We start from the raw sequence: 27,414 nt of genomic DNA, 5'->3' as shown, positions 1-27,414 counted from the left end.
TTGGGTGATTGGGGAAGCTGAGCTACTGGCCACTATAGGTCACCTACCACACAAAGCCACTCCATCAACACAGGGAGGCAACCAAAATGCAGAGACACAGAAGCATGTCACAAATGGGAGAGATGGAGAAAAGTAAACTACTGGATGACACAGAGTTCAGAATCACATTTATAAGGTTACTCAAGAATCTTCTAAAAACTGCTGAGAAACTTGAAGAGACTTTCAGGGACCTTAATGAGAATGCCAAAAAATTGGAAAAGGACCAACCAGAAATTAAGCATACACTGTCTGAATAAAGAATATATAGAAACTCAACTGTAGATCAATGTACCCCAAGTGTCAAATCAAAGATCTGGAATATGAGGAAACAAAAAACACCCAACCAGAGAGGCAGAAAGAAAGAAGAATCCAAAAATGTGAGGATAGTGTAAGGAGCTTCTGGGATGGCTTTAAGTGTACCAACATCCGGATTTTTGGGGTGCCAGAAGAAGAGAGAGAGAAGGATATTGAAGGCCTATTGAAAGAAATAATGACAGAAAACTTTCCCTTTCTGGTGAAAGGAATAGACTTACAAGTTCAGGAAGCACACAAAACCCCAAACAAGAGAAATCCAAAGAGGACCACACCAAGACACATCATAATTAAAATACCAAGGGCAAAAGACAAAGAGAGAATCTTGAAAGCAGCAAGAGAAAAACAGTTACCTACAAGGGAGTACCCATATGACTGTCAGCTGATTTCTTAACGGAAACTATGCAGGGCAGAAGGGAGTGGCAAGAAATATTCAAAGTGACGAACTTCAAGAACCTACAACCAAGGTTACTGTATCCAGCAAAGCTATCATTCAGAATTGAAGGTCAGATAAAGAGCTTCACAGAAAAGAAAAAGCTAAAGGAGTTCACCACCACCAAACCAGGATTACATGAAATGCTGAAGGGTATTCTTTAAGAAGAGGAAGAAGAAAAAGGTAAAGGTAAAAATTATGAACAACAAAAAGACATTAAATACATACCTAACAACAAGTGAATCTAAAAATCAAGTGAATAAGAAATCTGAAGAACAGAATGGACTGGTGAATATAATAGAATCAAAGACATAGAAAGGGAGTGGACTGCCAAAACCTGTTTGGCTCAGTGGATAAGAGTGTCGGCCTGCAGACTGAAAAGTCCTGGGTTCGATTCCAGTCAAGGGCATGTACCTTGGTTGCGGGCACATCCCCAGTGGGGGGCATGCAGGAGGCAGCTGATCAATGATTCTCTCTCACCAATGTTTCTAACTCTATCCCTCTCTCTTCTTTGTAAAAAAATCAATAATATATATATATATATATATATATATATATATATATATATATATATATAAAGAATTTAGAGGTCAGTAAAGGATGATTACAGTAATATTGCTCATTAATTAAAAAAATTAAAAAAAAATAGGAAGTGGACTGACAACTCTCAGGGGGAAGTGGGTTTGAGGGGTATGGGAAGAGATTGGACAAAAATCTTACACCTATGGATGAAGACAGTGGCAGAGGTAAGGATATGAGGTGGGGTGGGGAATCAGGTGGATGGAAGCTATGGGGGGAAAAAAAGAGGAACACCTATAATAATATGAACAATAAAGATTTATTATAGTAAAAAAAAAAAGTCAGTTTACCAGTGTTAAAATCACAATATATTGTGCTGTGAATATTTTAATGGTTTTTTGCTTTTGTTGCTGCTTATAATTATTATTAAGTTTTCATTTTTTACTATACACTTCCTTCCCTTTTTGTTAGATTTTTATTTATATTTCATGTCCTTTTTGTTTTTAAAGTGTTCATTTATAGACTAAATATACATTAAACATGTACTGTGTAAAGGAAAGGTTACAACAGGGAGTCACTTGGAGGTCTGAAATGGATTAATTCAATTTAATAGGGAAAGTGATTCGGTTTCAAACAACCTTTGGAGTGAATTAAGTTCAGGCGACGAGATTCCACTGTGTCTGTGAATTCCCATCAGGCCAATCCTCGCTGCCCATGGGCCTCATGCAGTGCTTCACTGCGTTTGCAGAGGCCACCCCTTCTCCGCTCTGTTGTGCTTTGTGGGCTGGGCTTCGCAGCAGTGCTATTTGAGCCTCAAGTCTCAGGGTCCCTCATGAAAACAGCTCCTTAGCCAAAACCGGTTTGGCTCAGTGGATAAAACATTGTCCTGCGGACTGAAAGGTCCCAGGTTCGATTCCGGTCAAGGGCATGTACCTTGGTGTGGACACATCCCCGGTGGAGGATATGCAAGAGGCAGATGATCAATGTTTCTTATTGATGTTTCTAACTCTCTGTTTTTTTGACTCTCCCTTCCTCTCTGTTAAAAACTCAATAAAATATATATTTTATAAAAAAAGAAAACAGCTCTTTTAGCTTCTTTCTGAATCCCCCCTCTCTACAGTCCATGGGTTGGGGAGAGAAATAGATATCGGCCTGTTCTCTTGTTTGTTTTATTCCCATCTCACCAGAAGAAACATAAATAATAAATGAATTAATTTTTTAAAAAGCAGAAGTCTATAGACTTGCATCAGATTCATCTAGATCCTGAAGCTCATTCAGGATTAGTCAGAATCTGGGATACACTCATACCCTAGGACTCTTCCCCAGACACACAGACACGGACACCCAGGACACCCAGACCTCAGGATATCTGAAATTCCCAATTTATTAACTTGCAGTGAACTATAATGTTAGGAAAGACCGGACTCTTGGGTCCTCTGGTTAATACATTCTCTCCCTGAAGAACTCAGTTGTAATTGGAACTTGGTGAGCATGGAATAGAATGTTTTATTGTGTCATAAACTTAGTTTCCACCTTCTTTCTGAGAAAAACGGATAAGACTGGTTTTCTTGACTTTTAAATTATTGTATAGTTTATCAATTTAGAATCAGTTAGACTAAATAATATACATTCCACCTCAGTGAGGGGGTAACTATAAAAGAGAAGGACAAAGGATCTGGGAAACAGCTGCTCCAGTGCAGGAGAGAGAGCAGGGAATTCCAGAGATGAAGGGGAAGAGACATCCCTGGCAAGGTGTCAGCTAATTAGCAGCCCAGAGAGCAAACAAGCCAGCCGGAAATAAGGGAAAACCCCCGAGGATGGTCTCCAGGCCTGGAATGAAATGGATAGATTATTTGAAGTGTTTGAACTGAGATAAAGGAGAATTACAGCTCTGTTGGAAAGTTTGAGGATGAATTGGTGAAAAATACATAATAAACATTAAGCCAAAAATATGGAGAGAAAGTCAAAGAAGAGGAAATAGTAATTGTTAGTTTCGGGGGGGGGGCGATTTATAAGAAAGGAACTTTGTACTGTGCCTATCCTCTGGAAGGAATCGGAGGCAAAAGAGCTGTGGACTAGACGTTACTCTCAGGACTCCTTGCAGGTTCACGTGGAGGAAGAGACACTGTGGTCTGAGACGGATTTGAGAGTTCAGAGACCTGGGTGTATAGCAGAGAGATGGATGGCGAGGCTCAGCTTGGGTCCTGCCCATTCCCAGCTGATGCAGGACAGAGATGATCATTGTCTAGGACAGAGGGTATCGGATTTCTTTAGACTGAGCTAAGTGTGCTTCCCGTGTTTCTTTGCTTTCTCACACTGTTTTGTAAGCGACTGGTTTTTTTGTCTTTACCACTAACCTATAAGTTTTTTTTTGTTTTTTGTTTTTTATGACAAAAACTGTCTTCTTCACTATTATCTCAGCACAGCACTTAGCATGTCATATGTTGGATGAATTAATAATAGTGGAAGAAAGTTAGGATATGGTGTAAGTTTTATGAATAACTATACTGAAACTTGTGAAGATGAGGTCAATGGGGAAGAATGGTGGAAGTAATAAAATTAAGTCCAAAAGTGTTCAGGAAATTTGTAGGAAAAATAAATTAGGATGCAGAGAGACTGGACATGGACTTGAGGAAAACAGGAAGTGGCAATAAGGAGCAGTGATCTTTCTGAACTGTCGATTGCCTCAGTGAGATGATGGAGATGAAGAAAAGGTTGAACCCTGGTGAAGGAGATAGTGCCTTATGGGAAAAATTACTTAAATTGGCACTTTAAGGAATGAGTGGGAATTTAAAGTGTACGTGCTGTGGAAGAGCAGGGCTCCCAAGCAAGACTGAACATTGTATGTAAAAGTAGAGAGGGTGAGGAGTTTGTGTGTGCTTCTCGGGTGAGGAAGCAGGGCAGATAAAAAAAGATCACTTAGGCAAATGAATTGAATGATCCCTCAGGATAGGTGATAGAGTGCCATTGAATAATTTCAAGGAGAGTGATGTAATCAGATTTGCAATTTACCAAGTCCACTTCATGGAAGTGGTTTAGAAGATGGATTGAAATGAGATGGGACTCAGAAGCACAAAGACCAGTGAGAAGGCTGTTATAGCAGTGAGATTTAGAGAAGCTGGCTTTAACTCTGGCAGTTAAAAGGGATTTGAAGGGGTGATTGATATGAGAGCTATTTAGGAGGTAAAAGCCACGGTGCTTGGTGATTAATAGGATATGTGGCGCTAAGGAAGCTTGGAGAATCTTGGACGATTATAGGTTTCCTGTTGGGAATCTTAGTGAATGCTGGCACTATTTACAGAGAGAGGGGATATAAAAAGGAGAGGAAATTTGAGGCAAAATGGTGTTTTGTTATGGCCCTGTTGAACCATCCCAGTGGAGAAGACTTGTTTGCAAAAGAGGACTGGAGTTAAAAATTTGGAAGCCAGTATAGGGTAGGTTATTGAAGCGGTAGGCTTTTAAAATTATTTCTTATCATTATTATGCTAATTCAAAATTGAGTATAGATAAACCTTTTGTTTGTTTATTGTTTGTTTAAACTAATAAGCAGAGGCTTAAGGTCCACAATTTAGAGCTCTTTAATTGGAGAGGATTGTTAAAGATGAAGGATCAAGAAAATTTTATAATACAGTATAATTTGAAAATAGTCATTTTTGTCTTTGAGGAAGTGACGTAGGTTTCAAGTAATTTAATTTAAACAATTTGTCACATATTTTCTAACTAAAGTCTGACATTCATACAATTAAGTGCATAAAATGCATAGTTCAGTGATTTTTTTTTCATGAATGTTTGCATTCTTATTACCAGAATCCAGATCAAGATCATCTCTAGCTTTAAATAAGGTTCCCTTGCAACATTTTAACCGTAGTTTTTATTCTAGAAGTTTTAGATCACTAAGTAAGCTTAGGATGGGAGCATCCTCCCTCTCCTTGACAAAGCCCTGAAAGGTGCTCAGTAAGAAGTTCTTAGAGAAGAATAAAAGTCGAAACCTGGCTTTCCAACTTGGGTCCAGCATAATTGCTCCGGTAAAGAAGGGCCATTCTGCCATCAGTGAAGTAGTGGCAGTGAGGGGGAATACACCATCAACACTCAAGCGCATCCATGCAGTGAGTTTCAAGAAGCGTGCCCCTGGGGCACTCAGAGAGACCCAGACATTGGCCATGAAGGAGATGGGAACTCCAGATGTGTGCATGGACATCAGGCCCAACAAAGCTGTCTAGTCCAGTGTGGTCCGCAAGGGCCCCTTGGAGTGAGTTACACCATAGTGACTGGCTGCCGCTGACCTGTGGTGCTTGCCTTTGCAGGTGGAACAGGAGGATTTTGTAATGGAAGGGCATGGCAAGACTCCACCTCCTGGTGAAGAAAGCAAACAGTGAGTCACACTTTATTTACAAAGGGTCTTATTACACATCGTCAAAAGCACTTTGGTTAAACATGCTGAGAGCATGTTTGCAGGGATGTATATGTCGGGCGCATTGTGGAACTCACCAGTTGCTTTGGCTGCTGTTAATGCATTGCTTCTATTTATAGACACTAACTGGAGGGACAAGAAAGTTGGCTTTGTAGTTTTTCATACTTGAGTAATCGGAATTTATGTTACACTTCAGCAAAGGCTTCAAGAGGATGTTCCAAATGGAACTAATTCAGTCGGGTTGATTTCCAAAGAAAGCACAAAATTGTATATCCTTTTCTTAGCAGTGTCTTTATGAAGTGACGAAATTAATAGGCTGTTTTCTTGCATTCCAAGTGTGAATTTATTTGAATAGTACTTCCTGAAATTCTTTTCCATCGAGTTAATTATATTTCTGATCTTTGTTTAAATCACAAATTGTTTCCCTAGGAATAGGATTTATAAATAATATAACTTAGCCAAAGAATTCTGAATAATTCAGGATTTCTTCCTTCCTGGTTTAAAAGTGGTTAAGTTTTAAATTTGAAATTGGGAGTCCTCTGGGTAGCTGTTGGTGGCAATGAGTAGTTTTTTTGCTCTCTGTCACAGACTTTGAAGAATTGTGTTATGTGTTATAGCATATTTCATATGTCCTGTTAAAGAAAAAGATAGTTAAGCCCTAACCAGTTTGGCTCAGTGGATAGAGCATCGACCTGTGGACTGAAGGGTCTCAGGTTCGATTCTGGTCAAGGGTACATGCCTGTCCAGGTTGCTGGCTTGATGCCCAGTTGGAGGCATGCAGGAGACAGCCGATCAGTGATTCTCTCTCATCTTTGATGTTTCTGTCTCTCTCTCCCTCTCTCTTCTTCTCTGAAATAAATAAAAATATATTTTAAAAAACAATAGTTAATAGTGGCTTAAAGGACTGATATAACTACTATTTTTTATTCAGACAGTAGTCTTCTAACTTGAATGGTTCAGTGATTCACGGAATTTACTGAAAATCTATAGAGAAATTGCATTCTCTTGCCTTTTTTATTTTCTAGAAAATAGCTTTTAGTTTTGGTCTGTCTTATGAAAATTGTGTCTTTGCAGCCCTTAGGAATGAATTATGCAGAACAGCTATGCTGCCACGTGGCCAGGTTCGTTAAAGGAGAATATTCATCTCATATTTGTTGTGAATGGAAACCAGGATATTTTCACAGCTGGCTTAATTTGCTAAGCAGGCAGTTTTAAAAATAGCTTACAGTATAAATCCTAACTTGGCTGTATTCTGTCAAATGCACTTATATTCTGCATGGGCTGTTGGAATCTATTTATCTTTAACAAATTAGAATACCAAACATCTAGTCCCAGTGAAATTACAGGAAAACTTCAGGTATTTCTTTCTGCCCCTCTGCCCACTTCCCAAGCCCTACACTTTACCCCTATCAGAGGTCTTTATAAAAAACATAGCTCTCATTTGACAAGGGTTTTCTGTGCACAGAATACTTTGCCAACTACAGTGTCTCCATTGAATTCAGAGATCAGAGTAGGTAACTTGCTCATGGTAATGTAGCTTGAAATTGAAGTTAGGATTTGAACCTGGATCTTTCTGATTTTATAATATCTCTTAAACACAAATCCTTTGTCAACCTTGGGAGCTATGTTTCTGAAAAATACTGTGGTTAGCAAAATGCAGTTGTCAAGATCAAAGTCTCATGGATAAGAGGGAGTTGGGGGAAACAATGAAAGTGGCATTAAGCCTATTTTTAAAACACAGATGAAAGTTCTATTCTTTGGAGGGTATCCATTTCTCAAACAAACCAGTCTTTATCTTTAAAAACCTGCTGCGGTAACCCTCTCCTGAATCGGCTTCTTTAGGGATTCAGGAAACATAGCTGGGGCAGATTCTCCCACAAGTTTTATGTGATACACACTGCACTTCTTTTGGAGAGAGTTTCAAACGGCCACAGCGGACCCGAAACGTCATGTGTTGTAGTCTTACCATTCTCCCTTGTTTTGTGTTAATAAACCTCATACTGCCTTTTCATAGACAATCCTGTTTTGTTTTTCTGGGCTTGGTCTGCAGTCATACATCGAAATGAGAAAGCAGAACTAAATCTTCTCGTTAGGTATTTTTCCCATAAGACCTACTCACCTCTTCTGTAGAAGTAGGGAACAGAGGTTCTTGTCTGAAGCAACAGAAATAATTTTTTTTTTTTTTTTTTTTTGTATCTCAGAACTGTAGTTAGCAAAGGATGATTGAATCATAGGATCTACGTTGTCGATCCTGAAAGTGACACATTTCTGAATAACTTAATGGAAATTCCCATTCATTATTTTATTTTATATTTTTTATTCCTCACCCAAGGATATGATTCCATTGATTTTCAGAGAGAGTGGAAGAGAGAGAGAAAGACAGATAGAAACATCAATGTGAGAGAAACACATCGATTGGTTGCCTCTTGCTTGCACTCCGACCAGGGGTTAGGCTGGGGATGTGTTTGCAATAGAGTTATGTACCCTTGACCAGAATCGAACCTGGGACTTTTCAGATGAGGGCTGAGGATCTATTCACTGAACCAAACTGGCTAGGACCATTGTTTTATTTTTTTAATTATAAAACTAATACATGCTTGCCATAAAACATTTAATAAATATGGATTTAGAAATAAAAGTGTGATTCTTTTTTTATGCTGTTTCCCCTACTAATCTTTCTATTTTCTGTGTATTTTAAAACAACTAGATTTTTTTCTGACATAATTTTTATGAAATATGCTTTTTAAATTTGACAACTTTCGCAGTCTATTTCAAACAAAAATCTTATTTAATAATGTATTTTATAGACAGAATCCCCATTTTAAGAATTGTTGATAAAATTAATTGTATCAGTTTCTATATTTCTACTCCCTTGGAATGCCTCCCCCGCTCCTTTTTAAGGGGGAATCTGTTCAAAGCTTTCATAGGAGTCTTGTAAGGAGTTCAAAGTGTTGGAGACAGTTTTATATTGATCTAGAGAAGAGAATGTCATTTGTGAAATAAATACTGATCTTCATTCCCAGTTTATGTAATATGGCTTTGTGCTTGAGGTGTTGTTTTTTGTTTTTTGTTTTTAATATCTTAACTCCAATATCTTATTTAAAGTCTCTTCTCATTACATACATTCTTCCCAACTTAAAAGGTCTAGACCTTCCTGAATTATTAATTATACAGGTCTTTTGTAAGTTCTAACAGTTTATCCTTACCTTATCTTTATTTCTATTCCTATTCTAACTCCTTAACTTACAGCTCTATTTTCCTTGAATTCATCTTATATTGAAGTTTATTCTCCCCAAATCTGTATAGTAAGAATTCCTTTTATTAGGGTTCTAGAGGTCCAGTGCATGAAATTCGTGCACGGGTAGGATCCCTAAGCCTGGCTAGAGATCCGGGCCGATTTGGGGCCTTCTGGCTGCCTGCTGGGGCCTTCCTTCATTCTGCGCTGCCCCCTGGTGGTAAGCGCACGTCATAGTGAGCAGTCGAAATCCTGGTGGATCTAACTCCTGAGGGGACAATTTGCATATTTGCCTTTTTCTTTTATATTGATTATGGTATCACATAATTGTCCTCCTTCCCCATTCCCATCCCAAATACCTCCCCACGGGTGCCCCCACCCTCCCTGTTGTCCATGACCACTGGTTTGGCTTATATGCATGCATACAAGTCCTTTGGTTGATCTCTACCCCTTTCTCCCACACTCCCCTACCATCTCTCTCAGGTTTGAGAGCATATTAGCCTTTTATCACATAGGATTTTTATGCCATATTTGACCCAGTTTAACCATTCTTGTGGATGCTTGTTTAAAAATTGTGTCTGGGTGGCTTAATTTGCTTGTACACCAAAAGGTTGTGGGTTTGGGTACTTATCTACCCAAAGTTTGCAGGTTTGATCCCCAGTTGGGGTGTGTGTGGGAGGCAACCGATCAATGTTTCTCATATTGATGTTTCTCTCTCACATCCTTGCCCAGCTCGTGTGGCTCAGTGGTTGAGCATTGACCCATAAGCCAGGAGGTCATGGCTCGATTCATAGCCAGAGCACATGCCGAGGATGCAGCTTGCTCCCCAGTGGGCAGCCAGTCAGTGATTCTCTCTTATTGATGTTTCTGTCTCTTTCTCCCTCTCTCATCTCCTCTGAAATCAATAAAAATACATATTTTTTAGGAAACATATCCTCAGGTGAGGATTAAAAAAAAAGATAATATTTCTAAATCACTCATAAATAATTATCATCAAAACACAAGCCTTGATATTTGGCCATAGACAAAGTTGTTTTTAAAAAATCAGTATGTTTTTTGCATTCTAACATCAGTTTTTCATCACTGTTTTTCCTTTGAACTAATAAAATTTGTACATGTTGAAATAAACTTATTAAGAAGTACCAAACTGAATGAGTAAATTCATTATTATTACACAGCAATAAGCTGGACCTCAGAAGAATAGTTGGATTTTTATATAATCTTATCAGATTATTTTTGGGAGAAATGAAGTGAGTTTTATTTGAAAATGTCACAAGTATGTTCAAAAGATGATAGTTATGCTCATGGAGTTTTTGCTGCCGGGAATGTTAGAATAACCATGAACCATTTGTACTAGGTCTTTGGAAACTTTCAGTTGCTAATACATTTTCTAATTTGCATTTGAAGTTACTTTAAAAAACTAATTCTTTGAAAACGTATTTTCCCCCCACGAGTCTCAGAATCATAATAAATGAGTTCTGAATCTATTTTATGAGGTTTCCCTTGGATGTCTGAGATTAATTACAATAAGAATAACTTCAGGAGATGGGTATCAAATTGAAAATGACTATAAACTGTGTGGATTGCTACTACTTATAGGTTAAGTTGATGACTTTAAACAACAATGAATAGGGTAGATCATCAGCTCTCAGAAAACTGCAGTTAATTGAATAAAAGTCTTATTTATTTAGCTTATATTTTGCTTATGGACAAAATAATATGCCTTATGAAAAAACTTGAAAGGCAAGATATGTTTTTCCAGTTCCTTGAAGTTGGTGTTTTAAGGCTTCTTTTTTGGCGATGTTATTGTTATGTAGTTGTGAAACATGTTGAAATACATAGCATGATGTAAACATAAGTAAATAAATACATGTTCAGAAGCAATAATCTCCAGTAATGTAGAAAAGCTAGTGTTCATTTCCCCCAAAATTTATGACCACTAGAGGCTAAGGACACTTCTGCCCTGAGCATGCTACCTGAGTGTGGGTTTCCCTTCCCAGGGTAGTCTCTGTGAGCTCCATTGTGGGCTGAAGTAGATGGGGGTAAAGGGGAGAAGAGGTACAATATGATGGTGGGAAGTGAACAGTCAGGTTAAGGCTTTATGCTAGATCTTCAACTCTTCTAGATCAGAGACTTATGTGACTGAGAACCACATAAATATATCTTACTAAACCCAAAGTAAATACACCAATTTAACTTTCCCTTTATAGGGATCCCCAAAATGCTTGTGGCTACTCTTAATTCTACTGACCTGGGGACTCATCTTGTGGGTATAGCTAAATGGAAAGAGGCTGTGGTTTTCCCATCTGAATTAAGATTATGATGAAAATATCTTGCTTTCATACATTTTATAAAAATAATTGGTAATGTTGGAGAACTCACACTTCCTAGAATCAAAATATATTACAAGGCCACAGTAATCAAAACAGTGTGGTATAGGCATAAAGACAGCATGTAGACTGATGGAATAAAATAGAAAACCCAAAAATAAACCCTCACATACACCGAGTGGCCAGATTATTATGATCTCTGAACGCATAATAATCTGGCCACTCAGTGTATAATCCTATATAATAAAAGGCTAATATGCAGCCAAAACCGGTTTGGCTCAATGGATAGAGTGTCGGCTTGGGGACTGAAAGGTCCCGGGTTCGATTCCGGTCGAGGGCATGTACCTTGGTCGTGGGCATATCCCCAGTAGGGGGTGTGCAAGAGGCAGCTGATCGATGACTCTCTCTCATCGATGTTTCTAACTCTATCTCTCTCCCTTCCTCTCTGTACAAAATCAATAAAATATATTTAAAAAAAAAAGGCTAGTATGCAAATTGTCCCCTTGACCAGGAGTTCGACTAGCAGGCAGGACAGCCAACCGCCCATGTCCTCTCCGCCTGGCCAGGCTGGCCGACCCCACCTATGCATGAATTTATGCACCTGGCCTCTAATATATATATATATACTGAGTAGCCAGATTATTATGCATTCAGAATCATAATAATCTGGCCACTCAGTGTATTAGGTCATGTGATTTTCAACAAGGGTGCTACAGAGAGTCTTTTCAACAAATGTTGGGAACACTGGATACTCACTTGCAAAAGAATGAAGTTGGACCCTTATTTTATACCATATGAAAAAATAACGAGGTGGATTAAAGACCTAAAACTATAAAACCCCTAGGAGAAAATATAGGAGAAAAACTTCATAACATTGGACTTGGTTATAGTTTTTTGGATATGACACCTAAAAGCATAGGCAAAAAAATAAAACTAGATAATGGGACTACTTAAAATTTTTAAAAGTTTTTGTACATAAGAGGACACAAAGATAGAGTGAAAAGGCAGCCTACAAAATGGGAGAAAATATTTGCAAATCATACATCTGGTAAGAGATTAGTATCCAGAATATATAAAGAATTACAACTCAATAACAAAAAAATCAAATAACTTCATTTAAAAATGGACAAAAACTTGAATAGACATTTTTTCAAAGATAATATGTAAATGGCCAAAAAGCATGTGAAAAGATACTCAACCCCTCTAATCATCTAAAGAAATACAAGTCAAAACCACATTGAGACAATTTCACACCTATAAGGATGGTTACTATAAAAAAGAAAAAAAGAAAGTAACAAGTGTTGACAAGATTGCAGGGGAAATTGGAACCTTTGTGCTCTGTTGTTGAGGTTATAAAATGGTGTAACTGCTATGGAAAACAGTATCGAGGTCCCTTAAAACATTAAGAATAGAACTACCATATGATCTAGCAATCTCTCTTCTAGGTATATATTCAAAAGATTTGAAAGCAGGTTCTGGAAGAAATATTTGCATATCCATATTGATGGCAGCACTATTCACAAGAGCCAAAAGATGGAAGTAACCCAAGTGCCCATCGGCAGATGAACAGATAAACAAAATGCAGTGTATACATATAATGGAACATTATTCAGCCATAAAAGGAGGAATCCTGTCACTTGCTACAACATGGATGAACCTTAAAAATACTATGCTAAGTGAAGTAAGCCAATCACAAAAAGATAAATACTGTTTGATTTCACTTATATGAAGTATCTGAAGTAGTCAAATTTAATAGATAAAAAGTGGAATGTTAGTTACTGGAGTCTGGAGGGAGGGGAATAAAAGGAAGTTTTTTAATGGGTTTTGAATTTCAGATTTTCAAGATGAAAAAGTTTGGAGATCTGTTTCACAGCAATGTGAATGTACTTAGCGTTACTGAACTGGACACTTAGAAATGGCTGAGATGAGTCCTGGTCGATGTGGCTCAGTTGGTTGTCCTATGCATCAAGGGGAGGCCTGCACTTAGAGGAGACAGCAATCGATGTTTCTCTCTCCCCATTTCCATTCCTCTCTTTAAAAAAATTAAAATCTTTTAAAAAATGGTTAAGATGAGCAGTTTTGTTACGTTTATTTTACCACAATATAAAGAGAAAAGAGATCATTAGGACCCCTTCTAGGGCTGTAGGAGAGCCCCATGGAAGTGACGAGTCCTACGGCTCCCAGTGAGCTTCATCAATTACATATTGAAGCATCTGTTTTGACCAGGCTGGGTTTGTCCTTCCTTTGGAGCCCAGCTTAACTGAGCTGTACTGTCTCCATTTTCTAATTCCTGTCTCTCATGGGGTGGAACCAGACAGTTAACAATTTATCGTACACTGCCTTGTGACTGTCCTGTGTATGTTTTATCTCCCAATTATAGGATTTTAAGTGTTGTCTTTTTTTGTACCCTATAAATGTCTAGGTTCATAGTATTCATCTTTTTATTCCTTTGCTTATTTATTCATTGGTCATTCATTCAGCAAACATTGATTCCTCCGTAGTACTAGATTCAGAAATAAAAAGCACATACCCTGTCCCACATAGTTTAGAGAGGGAAGCACCAAGTAAATAGGTGACAATAGTAATAGTGTATGGATGTGCTACCATAAAGATATGTACTGGAAGCACAGAGGACACTGGAGTCAAACGGGGGTGTCAAGGAAGGCTTACTCCAAATGCAAATTTGATTTTTGAGGCCTGGTTCTGAAGAATTTATGACTTTTTAAAATGTTCCCTAAAAAAGTCTGCTAGCATTCTAATTTCTAAATTTAATAAGAATGTAAATGCTAAGATTCTATTTTCCAACTACAGTCCAGAAATTTTGGATTCTAGTTACAATTGGAGATTCCATGTAGTTTTGGTTACTATTTCTACCTCCTGACTTTGTTGGCAATAAGAACCCTGGAAAAGCCTAGCTCTTACATTTTTTTCTTGTCACCCTTTCTCCTCGCCATTGATAGTACTGAAGATGAAAGGCCGTTGCCTTTCTTATATTCTCTACATGGCAAACTTCTACTCATTCTTTACGACTTAGTTCCAAATCTCATCTCTCCTGTGATATCTTTCTTGACTCTCACAGCAGTTAATCCTTTGTATCACTATAATATAACTGTCTCATATCTCTATTTATATTTTAATTATGGTACTTACCATGCTATATTTTAATTATGGATTTACATGCCTCTGTCCTTCAAAGTGTTAACCTTCAACTCTGTATCCCTCTGGGCCTGGTACTAGTATAGTATATTACATAGTTGATGCTCAAAAAATAATTTTTGACTGCATGAATGAATGGTGAGTCAAGTTTGGAATATTTTTTTGTTAATTTTTATTTATTGATTTTAGATAAGAAGGGAGAGAGAGAGAGAGAGAGAGAGAGAGAGAGAGAGGGAAACATCAATTTGTTGTTCTCTTTATTTATGCATTCATTGGTTGCTTCTTATATGTCCTATGACTGGAGATCTATCTGGTAACCTTGGTATATCAGGACAACACTCTAACCAACTGAACTACCTGGCCAGGGCCTGGAGTCTTATTTTTGAAAGTGTTGATTGACCTTACTATATTTCCTGGTCACAGATTGTATTCCTAACAACAACCAATTATCTGATGATAGAATCAGTGCTAGCTTCAAAATATACTATGTACTTCTCTCCAGCTCTACCACCTCCACCTGGTTCAGGTTACCCTCCCTCACCTAGGTGGAGGCAATCACCTTTCAACTTGTCTCTCTGCTTCTCCTCTTGGTCCTCTGTACTGTATTCTCCACATAGAAACCAGGATGAGCTTTTGAAAACATAAAACTGATGCTTCTAAAGTTGTTGTCCATGGGTCCTTGGAATTCTTACTTTGGGAGGTTTTAGAGACTTTGTCCCACTTTATAGGAAACATATTAAAAGGTACCTCCCATATTAAATATGTGGTTTCATTTTTTAATCTTTGCTATTACATGTTAAAATAACTGTACTATTTTGCTTCTGAAATTATTTGACTACAAATAACTGACTTAAATTAGAATTACCTAACATTTCTTAACAGTTAACATATTTAGGAATTTTTGCAAAGTGAGAATTGTTTTCAAATGTAATGAAATTTTATAAATGCTAAATTTATTAGTGAATAAAGTTGCTGGGTTATATTTTGAGGACATTTAAGCATTTGCTAATTCTTATGGTTATAATTTTCTTTTTATATTTTTTAAAATATATTTTGTTCTTTTTGTATTTTGAACTTGCAAATGTATTCTTCCAGGTCCTAAACATTTTCCTGGTCTCCTGAAAAGCTTATTGATTCTAGGTGTTAGATAGAGGGTGAATAATAGATAAAATGGCACTGTTCACTCCCCTGTTTTAAAATTCTTCTGTGACTTTCCACTGTCCTTAAAATAAAATCCTTACTGTGACTTGCAAGATCCACTATGATTTAGCTCCTCCTCCCTTCTAGGGTTCATCTCATCCCTCTTTTCTCTGTTCACATTGTCCTAACCTCCTGATCATCCATCCCTCTTATTCCTTGAACACTCAAGCAGTTGCTTTTCAACTCAGCTTAAGTGCCCCTCCTGAGAAAACCCTTCCATAACCACCTCAACTAAAGGGAGCCTCCCTCAGTTATTCCGTATCCCATCAAACTCTTTATTTTCTTCCCAGTGATTTATTTTTTCCATGAAGATGTTGGTTACATGTGGGCAAGGACCTTTCCTATTTGGTTTATTGCTCTGTCCCCAGCACCTGCCAGAGTCAGACACATAGGAGGCACTTAGTACATACCTGTTGAACAAATGAAGAGTTACATTAATAGATTTTGTAATTTAACCATTCTTGCATTTTTGGTAAAAACACTATGTGATCATAATATGATCTTAAAACTGATAAATTCAATTTGCAAATACTCTACTTAAGATTTTTGTGTCTGTCTTCACAAGTGAAGATTGGTGTATAGTTTTATTCTTTTGTACCATCTTAGTCCAGATGTGTATCAGAAATAAGTTAGCCTCATAGAAGAAATTAGGAAACTTTCCCTTTTATATCTATAAGTTTGAGAACAGGAGGGATAGATAATATGGAAAGTTATCTGTTTGATAGAAGTTTGGTACACTTCATCCAGAAAACCATTTGTACCTTCTGTAGTTTTAGTTTGGATATTTTACAAATTTTTTATATAAGTTTTTGTTGTTATTTTCACAACTTTTTGTTTTTTTTTTTATCCTCATTCAGAGAGATGAAGGAGAGAGAGACAGACAGAGGGAGAGGGTGAGGGGGAGAGACCAGAGATACGTATGAGAGAAATATCGATCAGTTGCCTTCCATATGCCCCCTGACTGGGGATTGGATGTGCAATCCAGGTATGTGCTGTGACCGGAAATCAAACAGGCAACCTGTTGGTGCATGAGACAAAGCTTAACCAACTGGGCTGCTCCAGCTGGGCTCCTGACTTTTCTTGAGTTGATATGGCACTTTCTATTTTCCTTGACTGTCATCCATTTTTATTTAATCTTCAAGTTTATTGTCACAAAGTTATGCGTAATTCTCTCACAATTAAAAAAAAAATTTTCTCCAAATCTGTAGTTATAAAGCCCCCTTTCTCAGTCCTACTGTTCATTTATGACTTCTCTTTTTTTAAATTGATCATATTTTCCAAATGATTATTTACTTTTTTTTTTTTCAATTTGAAGTGAACTTCATTTTTGGAGGACTTTTCCTATTTTATTTAATAAGCATTTTTATCAGAAATTAAAATTTTTAAAAAAATATATTTTATTGATTTTTTACAGAGAAGAAGGGAGAGAGATAGAGAGCTAGAAACATCGATGAGAGAGAAACATTGACCAGCTGCCTCTTGCACACCCCCTACTGGGGATGTGCCCGCAACCAATGTACATGCCCTTGACCAGAATCGAACCCAGGACCTTTCAGTCCGCAGACCAACGCTCTACCATTGAGCCAAACCGGCTTCGGCTAATTATTTACTTTTATTTATTTATTTTTAAACAAAAAAGTTTCCCGGGTTTTTTGTTTGTTTGTTTTTGCCAGTCTACTCTTTTAAAAAAAAAAGATTGCTTATGTTTTTATCATTATTAATTTTTCATTGGGTTTGTTACTTGTTTATTGGGCTTTTGAGTTAAATGTTCAGTTTATATTTTTCTGTTTTCTAATAAAAATATTTTAATAGTATGTAGTGATCAAAGATACTAAGTTTGAAAAAGGACACTTATGTGAGTGTATAACTTCTGGTCTGTTCGTTTAAAAAAAAGTAAATTTGCCGAAACCGGTTTGGCTCAGCGGTAGAGCATTGGCCTGCTGACTGAAAGGTCCCAGGTTCAATTCTGGTCAAGGGCATGTACATTGGTTGCGGGCACATCCCCGGTAGGGGGTGTACAAGAGGCAGCTGGTCGATGTTTCTCTATCATCGACGTTTCTAGCTCTCTATCTCTCTCCCTTCTTCTCTGTAAAAAATCAATAAAATGTATTTTAAAATAATAATAAATAAATAAGTTCATTATTTTATTACTTCGTAGCCCAACTTTACAAAAATATAATTTAAAAACAGAATCTAATCAATAGGAAAAAATTACAATAAGTATATCACAGAGTCCAAAAATGTCTGAAAATATAGGGGAAATAGAGTATTTATTGCACTTGTTTCTTTTAGATGAACAATTGGAATAATTGCTTTAAGTTTAGACGTATCTCACCAATAAATAAATAAATAAAGATGTTAGGATGTTGAAGAAAAATATCGATCATATTATTTGAAAGCAGAACTACTAATACTTTGTTTTAAAATGTGTCTATGTTTCCCAACTTTGTGCAGTTTGTTATTGAACACTAACATGGTAACACATACATCATTCATACAATAATGCTCTGCATTGGGGAATGGAGACTTAGCAAAATTCAGTTTATAAAGAGATCGTGTCCATCACAAATTGAAACAAGGCAGCTGTACAGTCTTCATGCATTTTAACATGTTAAGCTTGCTCCACGTAAGTAATCTTTCCGTAACTCATCTGGAAGGTATTGGAGGGATAAAAATAGACTAAGTATTCAAAATTTCCATCCTAGGAGTTTCCTGCTTTTGCCTACATCTCAATTGTCAGTCCAACTCCTGGCTCTTACTCCACTCAGAGCTGTGCAAAGACAGTGGGAGCATGTAAGCCATAAATACTCAAGCTGCCAGATCATCCAGGCATTGGCCTCGGCCTTCCCTGAAACAGCTCCTTTCCCGTTCTTCCATCGGAGTAAAGGGGAGGTTGGAGACCATGTAAGGGCCCAGGAGCCAGGATGATGAAGGTGGGATAAGGGAAGGGTTCATGGGTTCCTTTTTGAGGAATGTGGGGCTTACAGAATCCATCAGTTCTCTGCTGGCTGGCATGGCAGATTACATTCCGTCAGCCCGGTTCATTTGGAGAATCCCACTGGAATCCCACCTGATCCGCTCTATCGATGGAGTCTAATACACACAGGGCACTTTCGCTCACTGGCTATCATTTAGTTACTTTATTTCCTCAAGCAATCCTTTTTTCTTTTTTTTTAAATATATTTTTGTTGATTTTGTACAGAGAGGAAGGGAGAGAGATAGAGAGCTAGAAACATCCATGAGAGAGAGTCATGGATCAGCTGCCTCTTGCATACCCCCTACCGGGGATATGCCCGCAACCAAGATACATGCCCTTGACCGGAATCGAACCTGGGACCTCTCAGTCCCCAAGCCGACGCTCCATCCATTGAGCCAAACCTGTTTCGGCTCCTCAAGCAATCCTTAAACAAATAAATGGAGGCCAGTTTCTGAAAACTATGTGATTTTTATTCCTTATATTTGGGTGGCCCAGGACTTCCAAACGGAGGTCTAATTCATTTATTTACCTTTTTGGCGCTTGCTGTAGTCATGCAGGAAAACGAGGTGCTTGTCCTTGTACAGACTGGGGAAGATAGCAGTGAGCACATTATTTCACAAACAATAAATTGCTGTTGTGACCAGTGCTGTGAGGTATAATAGTAAAAGATACCATGGGCGTGTTGGACAGGGAGGCTGGTCTAGACTGGGAAGAAAAAGGAAAGTTTTCCCAGGGCAGTGACGTACTTTGGAGATGACAAGGATAAGATGAACAGACCTGGGGGGGGGGGGGGGGAAGTCATGTTTTAGAGCTGAAAGGAACCTAAGATACCATCTATGCTGACTTATTCTACAGATGAGAAGATCAAGGGCAGGGATAGGAAGGACTTGCCTCTCTGAGGTCACACAGCCTTTAGCCCCAGGGGTAGGGGGGCAACCCCAGTGTGGGTTTCTTAGTGATTAGAACTCTAAAAGCTTATAGCAAGAAGGGACCTAGGATGGGGGAAACAGGCAGGTTTTTAATTTAGTGCTTACTCCGTGTCAGCTGCAGAGCGACTTCCTCAGGCAGGGGAGTAGATCCATAATGACTCAAATCTGGCTTATCCTAGAGCCGTGGTCGGCAAACTCATCAGTCCACAGAGCCAAATATCAGCAGGACAGCGACTGAAATTTCTTTTGAGTGCCAAGTTTTTTAAACTTAAACTTCTTCTAATGCCACTTCTTCAAAATAGACTCGCCTAGGCCTTGGTATTGTGTGGAAGAGCCACACTCAAGGGGCCAAAGAGCTGCAGTTTGCCCACCACTGTCCTAGAGGAACTCTGTTATGCTGCAGCATAATTTTTATTTCAGGTGGTGGGAGGAGGCACCCAAAACTATTAACGTGTAGTTCACTTGGGAAGCCAGTCCCTGCCCTGCAGCTGTCTAGCTGTGTGATTTGGGATAAGTTACTTAACCTCTCTGAATTGCCATTCTCAATTTTTACTTTGGTATATTTACTTTCCTTCTTTTCCTGTTCATTTTAGGAGCTTGCTAGACATCAGTCGTGCCCTATGTTTCACCTTGATCTTTAAAAACTAAAGTCTCTTGTTTGGGTAAAGCATTGTTTAAGCCCCCTTTTAAAGAGCAATTTGCCAGCCTGTGCTTGCCCAAACAGCTAGAGAATAACTGTAGCAAGCAAGCCGAGCTCCAGGAGCTACAAGAATCGTTAGCAACTGAGCATATTTCCATAAACCAATAAAGGTTTTTATATTTTGTTCATCTGCTACCCCTGTGCTGTTGCCACTTTCACATGCAGTGTGTGTGGGCGGAGAGTATGAGATAACAGCTTCACAAACGAGTGGAAAAGGGGCGCTTTCCCTTTAAGGCAGTTTCAGCCTCTGCTCCCGCCCCTTTCCTGATTGACAAATCTACCCAGAGTCACATGATCCGCCTCTATTTGAAGGTCACAAAAAGCTGCTTCCTTTAGAGACAGAGGGGGGAGAGAGAGAGCAAGCGGGAGAGTGAGTGAGAGAGTTAGTTCAAGCCAAAATGGCCGACAGAGTCTCTGCTGGTTTCTGAATATTTAAAATACAAATACAGATAGACAAAAAGAAATCCTTTTTTGGACCTTTTTTCATTTCCATTTCTACCTTTTATGCCTCAATTTGCTGGATTTAAGCACTGCTGCACTTTATGAGGTTGGTACATATTTTCAATTTTTTAAAACCAGTTGATTTATATGGATTTTGTCTAACCGTTTTCACTAGTGGTGTTGCAAATCGACATTTGTCTAGCATGGAGACTGGCTTCAGACATTTCGTGAATCGGTGTAAATTAGACCCGTGGTGTACTTTTGGTTCGGCGTTTTAGAAAGGGAAAAGCCGTGGTAAAATATTTAGATTTTGAAGTGACTTAATTGCACTTTTCATCTCTGCGACTCTTGTCATCGTTTCTGTCTTGCCACTAAATGAAGCTGTGAGTAATTGAGATTTAATATTTAGAAGGGGGTTTTTAAAAAACACAGACCTCTCCCGGTCCCCTTAAATCTGCTGCAAAAATTTGCATAAATATAAATGGGTTTGCATTCTTTCGGCTGCTAAGGCCGACAAAGGATCTGGGAGGGCAAGCACTACAGCGGGGAAGCCTTTCTCTCTTTTTTATTTTTTTAAAGCTAGGCCATCTTCCTAAAGAGATATAAACCTAAAATGAGACCTGATACGTTTTAGACACCCGGAGGGGGCCGCTGAGCCCCGGGAGGTTGGGGTTTGTAGATTCCCCTGCTTGCAAACCTCCTGCTCGCCCCTCTCCTCCGCGCGCGCTCCTGTGCACGGGCTTCTCTCTTCTCAAATGTGCAGCCAGATGCGCTGTTATTTTGATCGCGATTTGAACCAAATGGTAGGACCATCTCGTAAACACAGTGTTTAAAAGGTATAACCAGCGATTCACCCCGATAAAGAATTATTTCTTTATCAGTTTCTCCCTGGAGACGAGCCTTCCCCCCGTTTCTCGCGGATTACATGTATTGTTTCATTTTACGCGGAGGAACTGGGCTTTTCAGCACGAATTCAGCATCTGTTTGTGCGGTGGCCTGTTCCGGTCATTTCCATTGTGAAGTGGACATCGAGGGGCACGTAAATAATTAGCTGTGCACGTACATATGTTAGTTACTCCTGAAACTATGCGCTGCCCCGAAGTTAAATTCCATTACTCTCAACGCAGGATTCTAGAAAGCCTCGGAGCGGAGAGGGAGGAAAGCTGAAAACTTGCTTTCTCAGAGCCACCTCCCCCTATCATTGTGAGGGTGTGATGTAATGCTGCTCGGTCTGGTGGGCTGGAAGGAGGGAGTTTGTGCTGTGGCGGGTAAATTGCCCCCACCCCTGGGCTAAATTACCCCGCTCGCTCAGCACATCCCGGGCTCGGAGAGGCCTTCTTTTCTTTTCTTTTCTTTTCTTACCCCCCGCCTAATTTGTGTCCTGATTTATGCCTGGGAATATTGGCATGAGAAAGAGACTGTTCTCCTAAATCTGTTACAGAGTATAGTTTAGGAAAGGCATTTAAAATATGCAAATTGGCTGAGTTGTCATAATCCCCATCATTAAATATGTAGAGTTGGATTAAAGCTAATTAGGCATAAATGGAATAATTTTAATCAGAAGGGAGCATTGGCTGTATTTTGGGTTCCTTTTTAATTAATCTAATTACAAGATGCATGCTGGGCCTGAAAGTGTTAAAAAAAAAAATGGAAAAAATGCTGGACCATTTTGAAAATTTGACAGTCTAGAAGAGGGCTGTGGAGTGCTTTCAAAAGCTTTATTCACTGTAAAAATGGATTGGCCTCTTGTGCTGAAAATGGCCTGTTTCTTTGGGCCAATTGTGTGTAGATGAAGGGACTTCCACGCTAATTTAACAAAAAGACTTTCCGTTTGAATACATAAAGATAATTAAAGCGCTCTCTCTCTAAAGAGCAAGTATTTTATTATTTTTCCAAAACTAATGTTATTGGTAATGGAAATAAGCAGAGAAGCTAAGTGATGGTTTTAAATTCAGTGTAAATTGTTTGGGTAATACAAGTTTCACTTTGGTGTAAGAAGGCTTGGAAACATCACATTAGAGAGGTAGTCTGGAATAAATTTGTCTCTTAAATTTTTTTTTTACGGCTTCAGTTTAAAGGAAAAACGTAGAATTTGCCATAGTGATAGAGTGATGCTTTGTGGTGGACCTGAGGAAAATGAGAGCTCTGATTTTGCTTGTGTTTATCTGAAAATGAAAGTGCTTATTTGGGGCTTTACTTGTTAGATGATTCATTTTACATCCATTTCCTCAATTGTTCCGACAGAAGACTAAGAAAAACCTAGGCTTTCTATGTTTTGCCACTAGCCTGTGTGTGTGTTTTGTGTGGACTGTTGGCTTGTGAATAGCAGGTTAACTCAGTTTGCAGAGCAGAGGACCCAGGAGCAGAGTGCGCCTGCTCTCTCAGGCAAGAAAGAGGAGGATATAATGAACATAGCCAGATGCCATCTAATTCTCTGAAATGTTTTTATAAATATTCTTTTATCCAAGACATTGGGAAGTGAGATAAGTAAGACCTGCTTTCACGTATGTTAATAAGCATTATGTCTCTGGTGAGTTTCAGAAACTCGGCTGCCATTTTGGATCGAAGTTCCTGCAGAGCCAGTCCTTATGGCACAGCCAAACTATGGTAATTCCGAAGCGAATGAAAACGAGTAACGAAACAAGTGTGCAAATGGATAGTATCTGATTTGTGTCTTTCATTGAAGTTGTCTGTCAATAGTGTGAAGTGAAGCTTTAAGAACTTTAGGGATGTGGCTGATGTTATGAAGAACAAAATCCAGGGATGTTAGGACTGGCTCTGTTGTGGTTTTTAAATGAGATGGCATGTGAGAGGAAGTTTTTTACTGGAGAAGATGAACATAGTCTACTTGCTTCCCCCTCCCCCTCATCCTCTGCTGGGTCTACTTGTGATGTTACAGCACTATCGTTCACAACGCTGCTGCCTCACAAGAAGGTGTCACAGATTCCTTATTAAAATTTTACTGAAACTTCACAGAAATTAGTAGTGCTTCATCTATCAGAAGTTGTATCTTGTTTTTAAACTGTTGTTTAGTCCTTCCATCTGGGTGCCAGAGAGGAAACGCTGGCAACTTTGATACATGGTGCAAACTCCACTCTGTTGTTCAGCTTTGAAAGGCCATTTGTTATTCTCTATGACCACCAAAACAGTCCTTTAAAAATAAACCTCTTAGAACTGGAGCGGAAACCTGTAAGGCTTTTCTAGCTCTTCAACTCTCCTGGAGACATTAAAAGAGCGACCTGATGGTGAGACCTTCAGGCTCTGCAGAGCGGGCCCAGCAGATAACAGCAGTGAGGGGTGGATCTCATCCTTTCCAGCTGCTCCATGACTGAAAAGTGCTGAAGAAATTTAATTTTTATAACTCACTGTAATCATTGAGCTTTTGCATTGTAAACTGGACAAGCCTAAAACAGTACAGATCATGTTCTTGGTCCCTTCCCTCAAGGGGTACCAATCTAGCAAGGGAGATACTCAGGTAAAGGGGTCAGCAAGGTGCTATGTGTGCAATCATTAGCATAATACTTGGTACTGAAGTGTCCTCAGTGTCTGTATTAGGTGAATCCTTATTTAAAGAAGCCAAATAACTGCCCCCTGCTAATTTTTAGTCATCGTTTGGATATTAGATTTTCTTTATTTTATTTTAATATATTTTATTGAGTTTTTACAGAGAGGAAGAGAGAGGGATAGTTAGAAGCATCAATGAGAGAGAATCATCGATCAGCTGCCTCCTGCACACCGCCCACCGGGGATGTGCCCGCAACCAAGGCACATGCCCTTGACCGGAATCGAACCTGGGACCTTTCAGTCCGCAGGCCAATGCTCCATCCACTGAGCCAAACCTGTTTCGGCTAGATTTTCTTTAAATGAAACTTGTGACTTAAAGATGTTTCAGATCGTTGGCAGCATATGCTAATTGTTTCCTAGTATAGTCTTATTCCTGGATTTACACTAATCTGACTTCCCTCACCTGCTTCTTGCAATTAAGACTGGTGGGAGAGTGAAGTTGGGTGAATTGAAGCCACTTGGCCTGAAAGGGGATTTAATCCATGACAGTGACAGTTCAGCATGTTCTTTTTTCTTCCTTTATATGTTCATTCAGCAGTCACTTAATGGTCCCTGGTGTGTGTCAGGTGCTGGGGAATCCAAGAATTAATTTGGTTGCTCCATTGTCTTAAACAGCCATTTGGTTCATGTGGACATGTTTGCCATCTGGTAACTAATTAACCTACTGCTTTGGGTTATGACTAGGGTAAGGCTATCGTTCCTTTCACACGATGGTCACTTTACTAATAATTGGGAAATGAATAGTAATTTTTGCTTCTCGTAGCTTCTAGAGACTTCTACTTAAGGTTTGACCGGATAGCCATTTTTTCCATTTTCTCTTAACTCTACATAAGTATCTCATCAAAATTATCTTTTGAATGATCTCTGAGAACCTCAAAACCTAAGTCACCTCCCTAGTTACTCTGACATTCCTCAGTTTTACTTTTTAACACCCCTTCATTGTATCTCCATCTGAAATTACATTATTTGTCTTCGGTGCATCAGCCCCCACTAACCCATCCGCTTTCATAGGAGCAGACTGTTTTTCTCATTGCTCAATCCCCAGCATACAGATCAGAGCTCAGCAGGAACAAGTGCTCAGTAAAAGTGTATGAGTTAGAACTGAATCACAAGGTCACCAGGACCAGCTACATGACCATAAGCCCCTGTTTCTTTATCAGTAAAATGGGGCTAATACATTGTGAAGCGGAAAGGAAATGCTGAAAGGGAGGGCCAGCACCTAGTCTTCCTAGTCTTATTGCTTAGTAAGTGTTTCCTTCCCCTTTGTTAAATAAATAAACCAGAAGGCTTTTATGGCCCGCAGATACCTCCATTCTTTCTCCCGACTCCCAGGATCCACTCCCAGGATCCTGAAGCTTGCGTACTGATTGCCCTGAGCTTCAGCCTTTTCTTCTTCTATGGTCTGATGTGGTCTCTTCAGGCGCTGCTGCTGTGGTGGGCCCGCTTTTGCTTGGCTGCTTTTCATACGTTCTGTGTTTTGCATCAAAAGTTTCAAATGAATTGGTCTAAGAGTTTACAAGGCAAAGGGGAACATAGCATACAGTGTCTTTTTTTTTTTTAACCTTATTTTGATTATTCTAAGCCTACTCATGTAAATTCTATTTAACCAAACTATTAATAGTTTTGACTTAAAGGACAGATAAAATAAAAATTTAGGTCAGTTGCCCACTTTATACAATGCTATTGAATTATAGATGATATAAAATTTGTGGTGTGTGTTTTTAAACAGAAAATTATTATTTATTTACTCATTCATTCAGCAAATAATTCTTGAATATATTGGTATTACCTCCCACATATTGAGATAAGTGCTAGCATAGGAGTAGCTACATGAAGCTTTTCTTTAGGCACCATTGCTGAAGTTAGAAAGAGTATGAATGCTAGGAGGTTAGCCAGCGCCTGGGGTATTGGGTGATTGTAAAGGAGGGGCACCCAACCCTACCAGCCTGTGCAAGAGCCCTGAGGCAAGAGAGAACATTGGAATATTTGGAAGACTGCATATGGAGTACTTGGACACGGTTCAGGTGTGAGGTGTAAGCGAAGGGATGATGTGGGAAATAAGAAGTGAAGCTGAAAAGGTAAACACTGGTCAAAAGCAGAAGTGGCTATGAGCCATGTTTGGAAATCTTCATCTTGAGAATAATTGAAGGGTTTTCGACATGAATTTTAAAAGATGAAGCTAGTTGTACTATAGAAAGGGGCTAGAGGATTGAGCATAGACCAGATGATATTGCAGTAATCCCAGGTAATAGTGGCCTGGATTGACAGCAAAGTTGGGAAGAAGTGGATACGTTCAGAGATACTTAGGTAGAAGATTTCACGGCCCCTGATCATTGAGTTTGAGAAGGTATGAGTTGGGGAAATTAAAGATTGATACCTCTGTTTCTGGCCTGGGCTACTGATGGTGTGGTGGTACCCTTTACTGAGATAAGAGACAGATGTGGGGTTGAGATGAGTTTAATTTTGGAGTTACTGAACCTTGCGACATCTAACGAAGGTCTGGAGTAATTAGATAACTAGCTGGAGATAAAGATTTATCCATAATCTTAAATTTACCAGGATTTTCCTTTTTAAGTTGATTTCTTTGAGTGTCCAAAGATGGCAATGTGCAGTGCAAGGTGCTATCGGAGGGGACACAATTTTATAGAGAACATAAGGCCACATACTCATTATCACAGTGGTTGCCATGAGAAATCTAAAGGAGTTTGCAGGTAGAGAAACACTAATGTTAGCTGGGTTGATCAGAGAAGGCTTTATCAGGACCTTGTGTTTGAGCTGAGCCTTCACGTTTGAGCAGAATTGTATAGCGTGGACTTAGAGGGCAGGACCTCTGGCTAGAGGATTAGTTGTGTTCAGGGAGGATTGATGGGAGGTCGAATGTATACAAGAGTGCAGGGGTACCTGTGAGGAGTTTGGATTGCCATGGTAGACAGTAGGGACTGTTAAAAGTTTGACAGCAACATGAACAAAGCAGTCATTTTGAGATTACTAACATGGCAGTGGGCAAGAGGAGGACTGGGCAGTGAGAAGACAATGGGGAGAATTTAGAGTTAGGCCAGTTAGGAGACAATGGCAAAAAGGACTCTTATGAAAGGCCCTTGGAAGGAAACTTGACTTGGTGTGGTGAGCACACAATACAGTATATAGGTGATCTATTTATAGAATTGT

At 39.0% G+C, this 27,414-nt stretch overlaps 1 protein-coding gene across 13 annotated transcripts in view; it reads left to right on the top strand.

Moving 5' to 3' along the window:
• Positions 1 to 27,414, top strand: part of TNRC6B (trinucleotide repeat containing adaptor 6B) — a 205,166-nt gene that overhangs the window by 60,023 nt on the left and 117,729 nt on the right. For 10 of the 13 annotated variants that reach the window (XM_045587461.1, XM_036459346.2, XM_045587460.1 and 7 more), the window contains exon 4: positions 5,608 to 5,675. The exons of 1 other annotated variant lie outside the window; for it this stretch is intronic. In XM_045587461.1, coding sequence (XP_045443417.1) covers positions 5,608 to 5,675 — 68 coding nt within the window. Of the gene's footprint in view, positions 1 to 5,607; positions 5,676 to 20,134; positions 20,789 to 27,414 lie in introns of those variants that run through there. 2 more of the 13 variants (XM_036459342.2, XM_036459341.2) reach the window with 1 other exon arrangement.

The sequence above is a fragment of the Pipistrellus kuhlii genome, unplaced genomic scaffold, assembly GCF_014108245.1.
Source record: "Pipistrellus kuhlii isolate mPipKuh1 unplaced genomic scaffold, mPipKuh1.p scaffold_m20_p_3, whole genome shotgun sequence".
NCBI lineage: Eukaryota > Metazoa > Chordata > Mammalia > Chiroptera > Vespertilionidae > Pipistrellus > Pipistrellus kuhlii.
The sequence above is the reverse complement of the archived record's forward strand: the minus strand, read 5'-3'. Positions and strand labels throughout refer to the sequence as shown.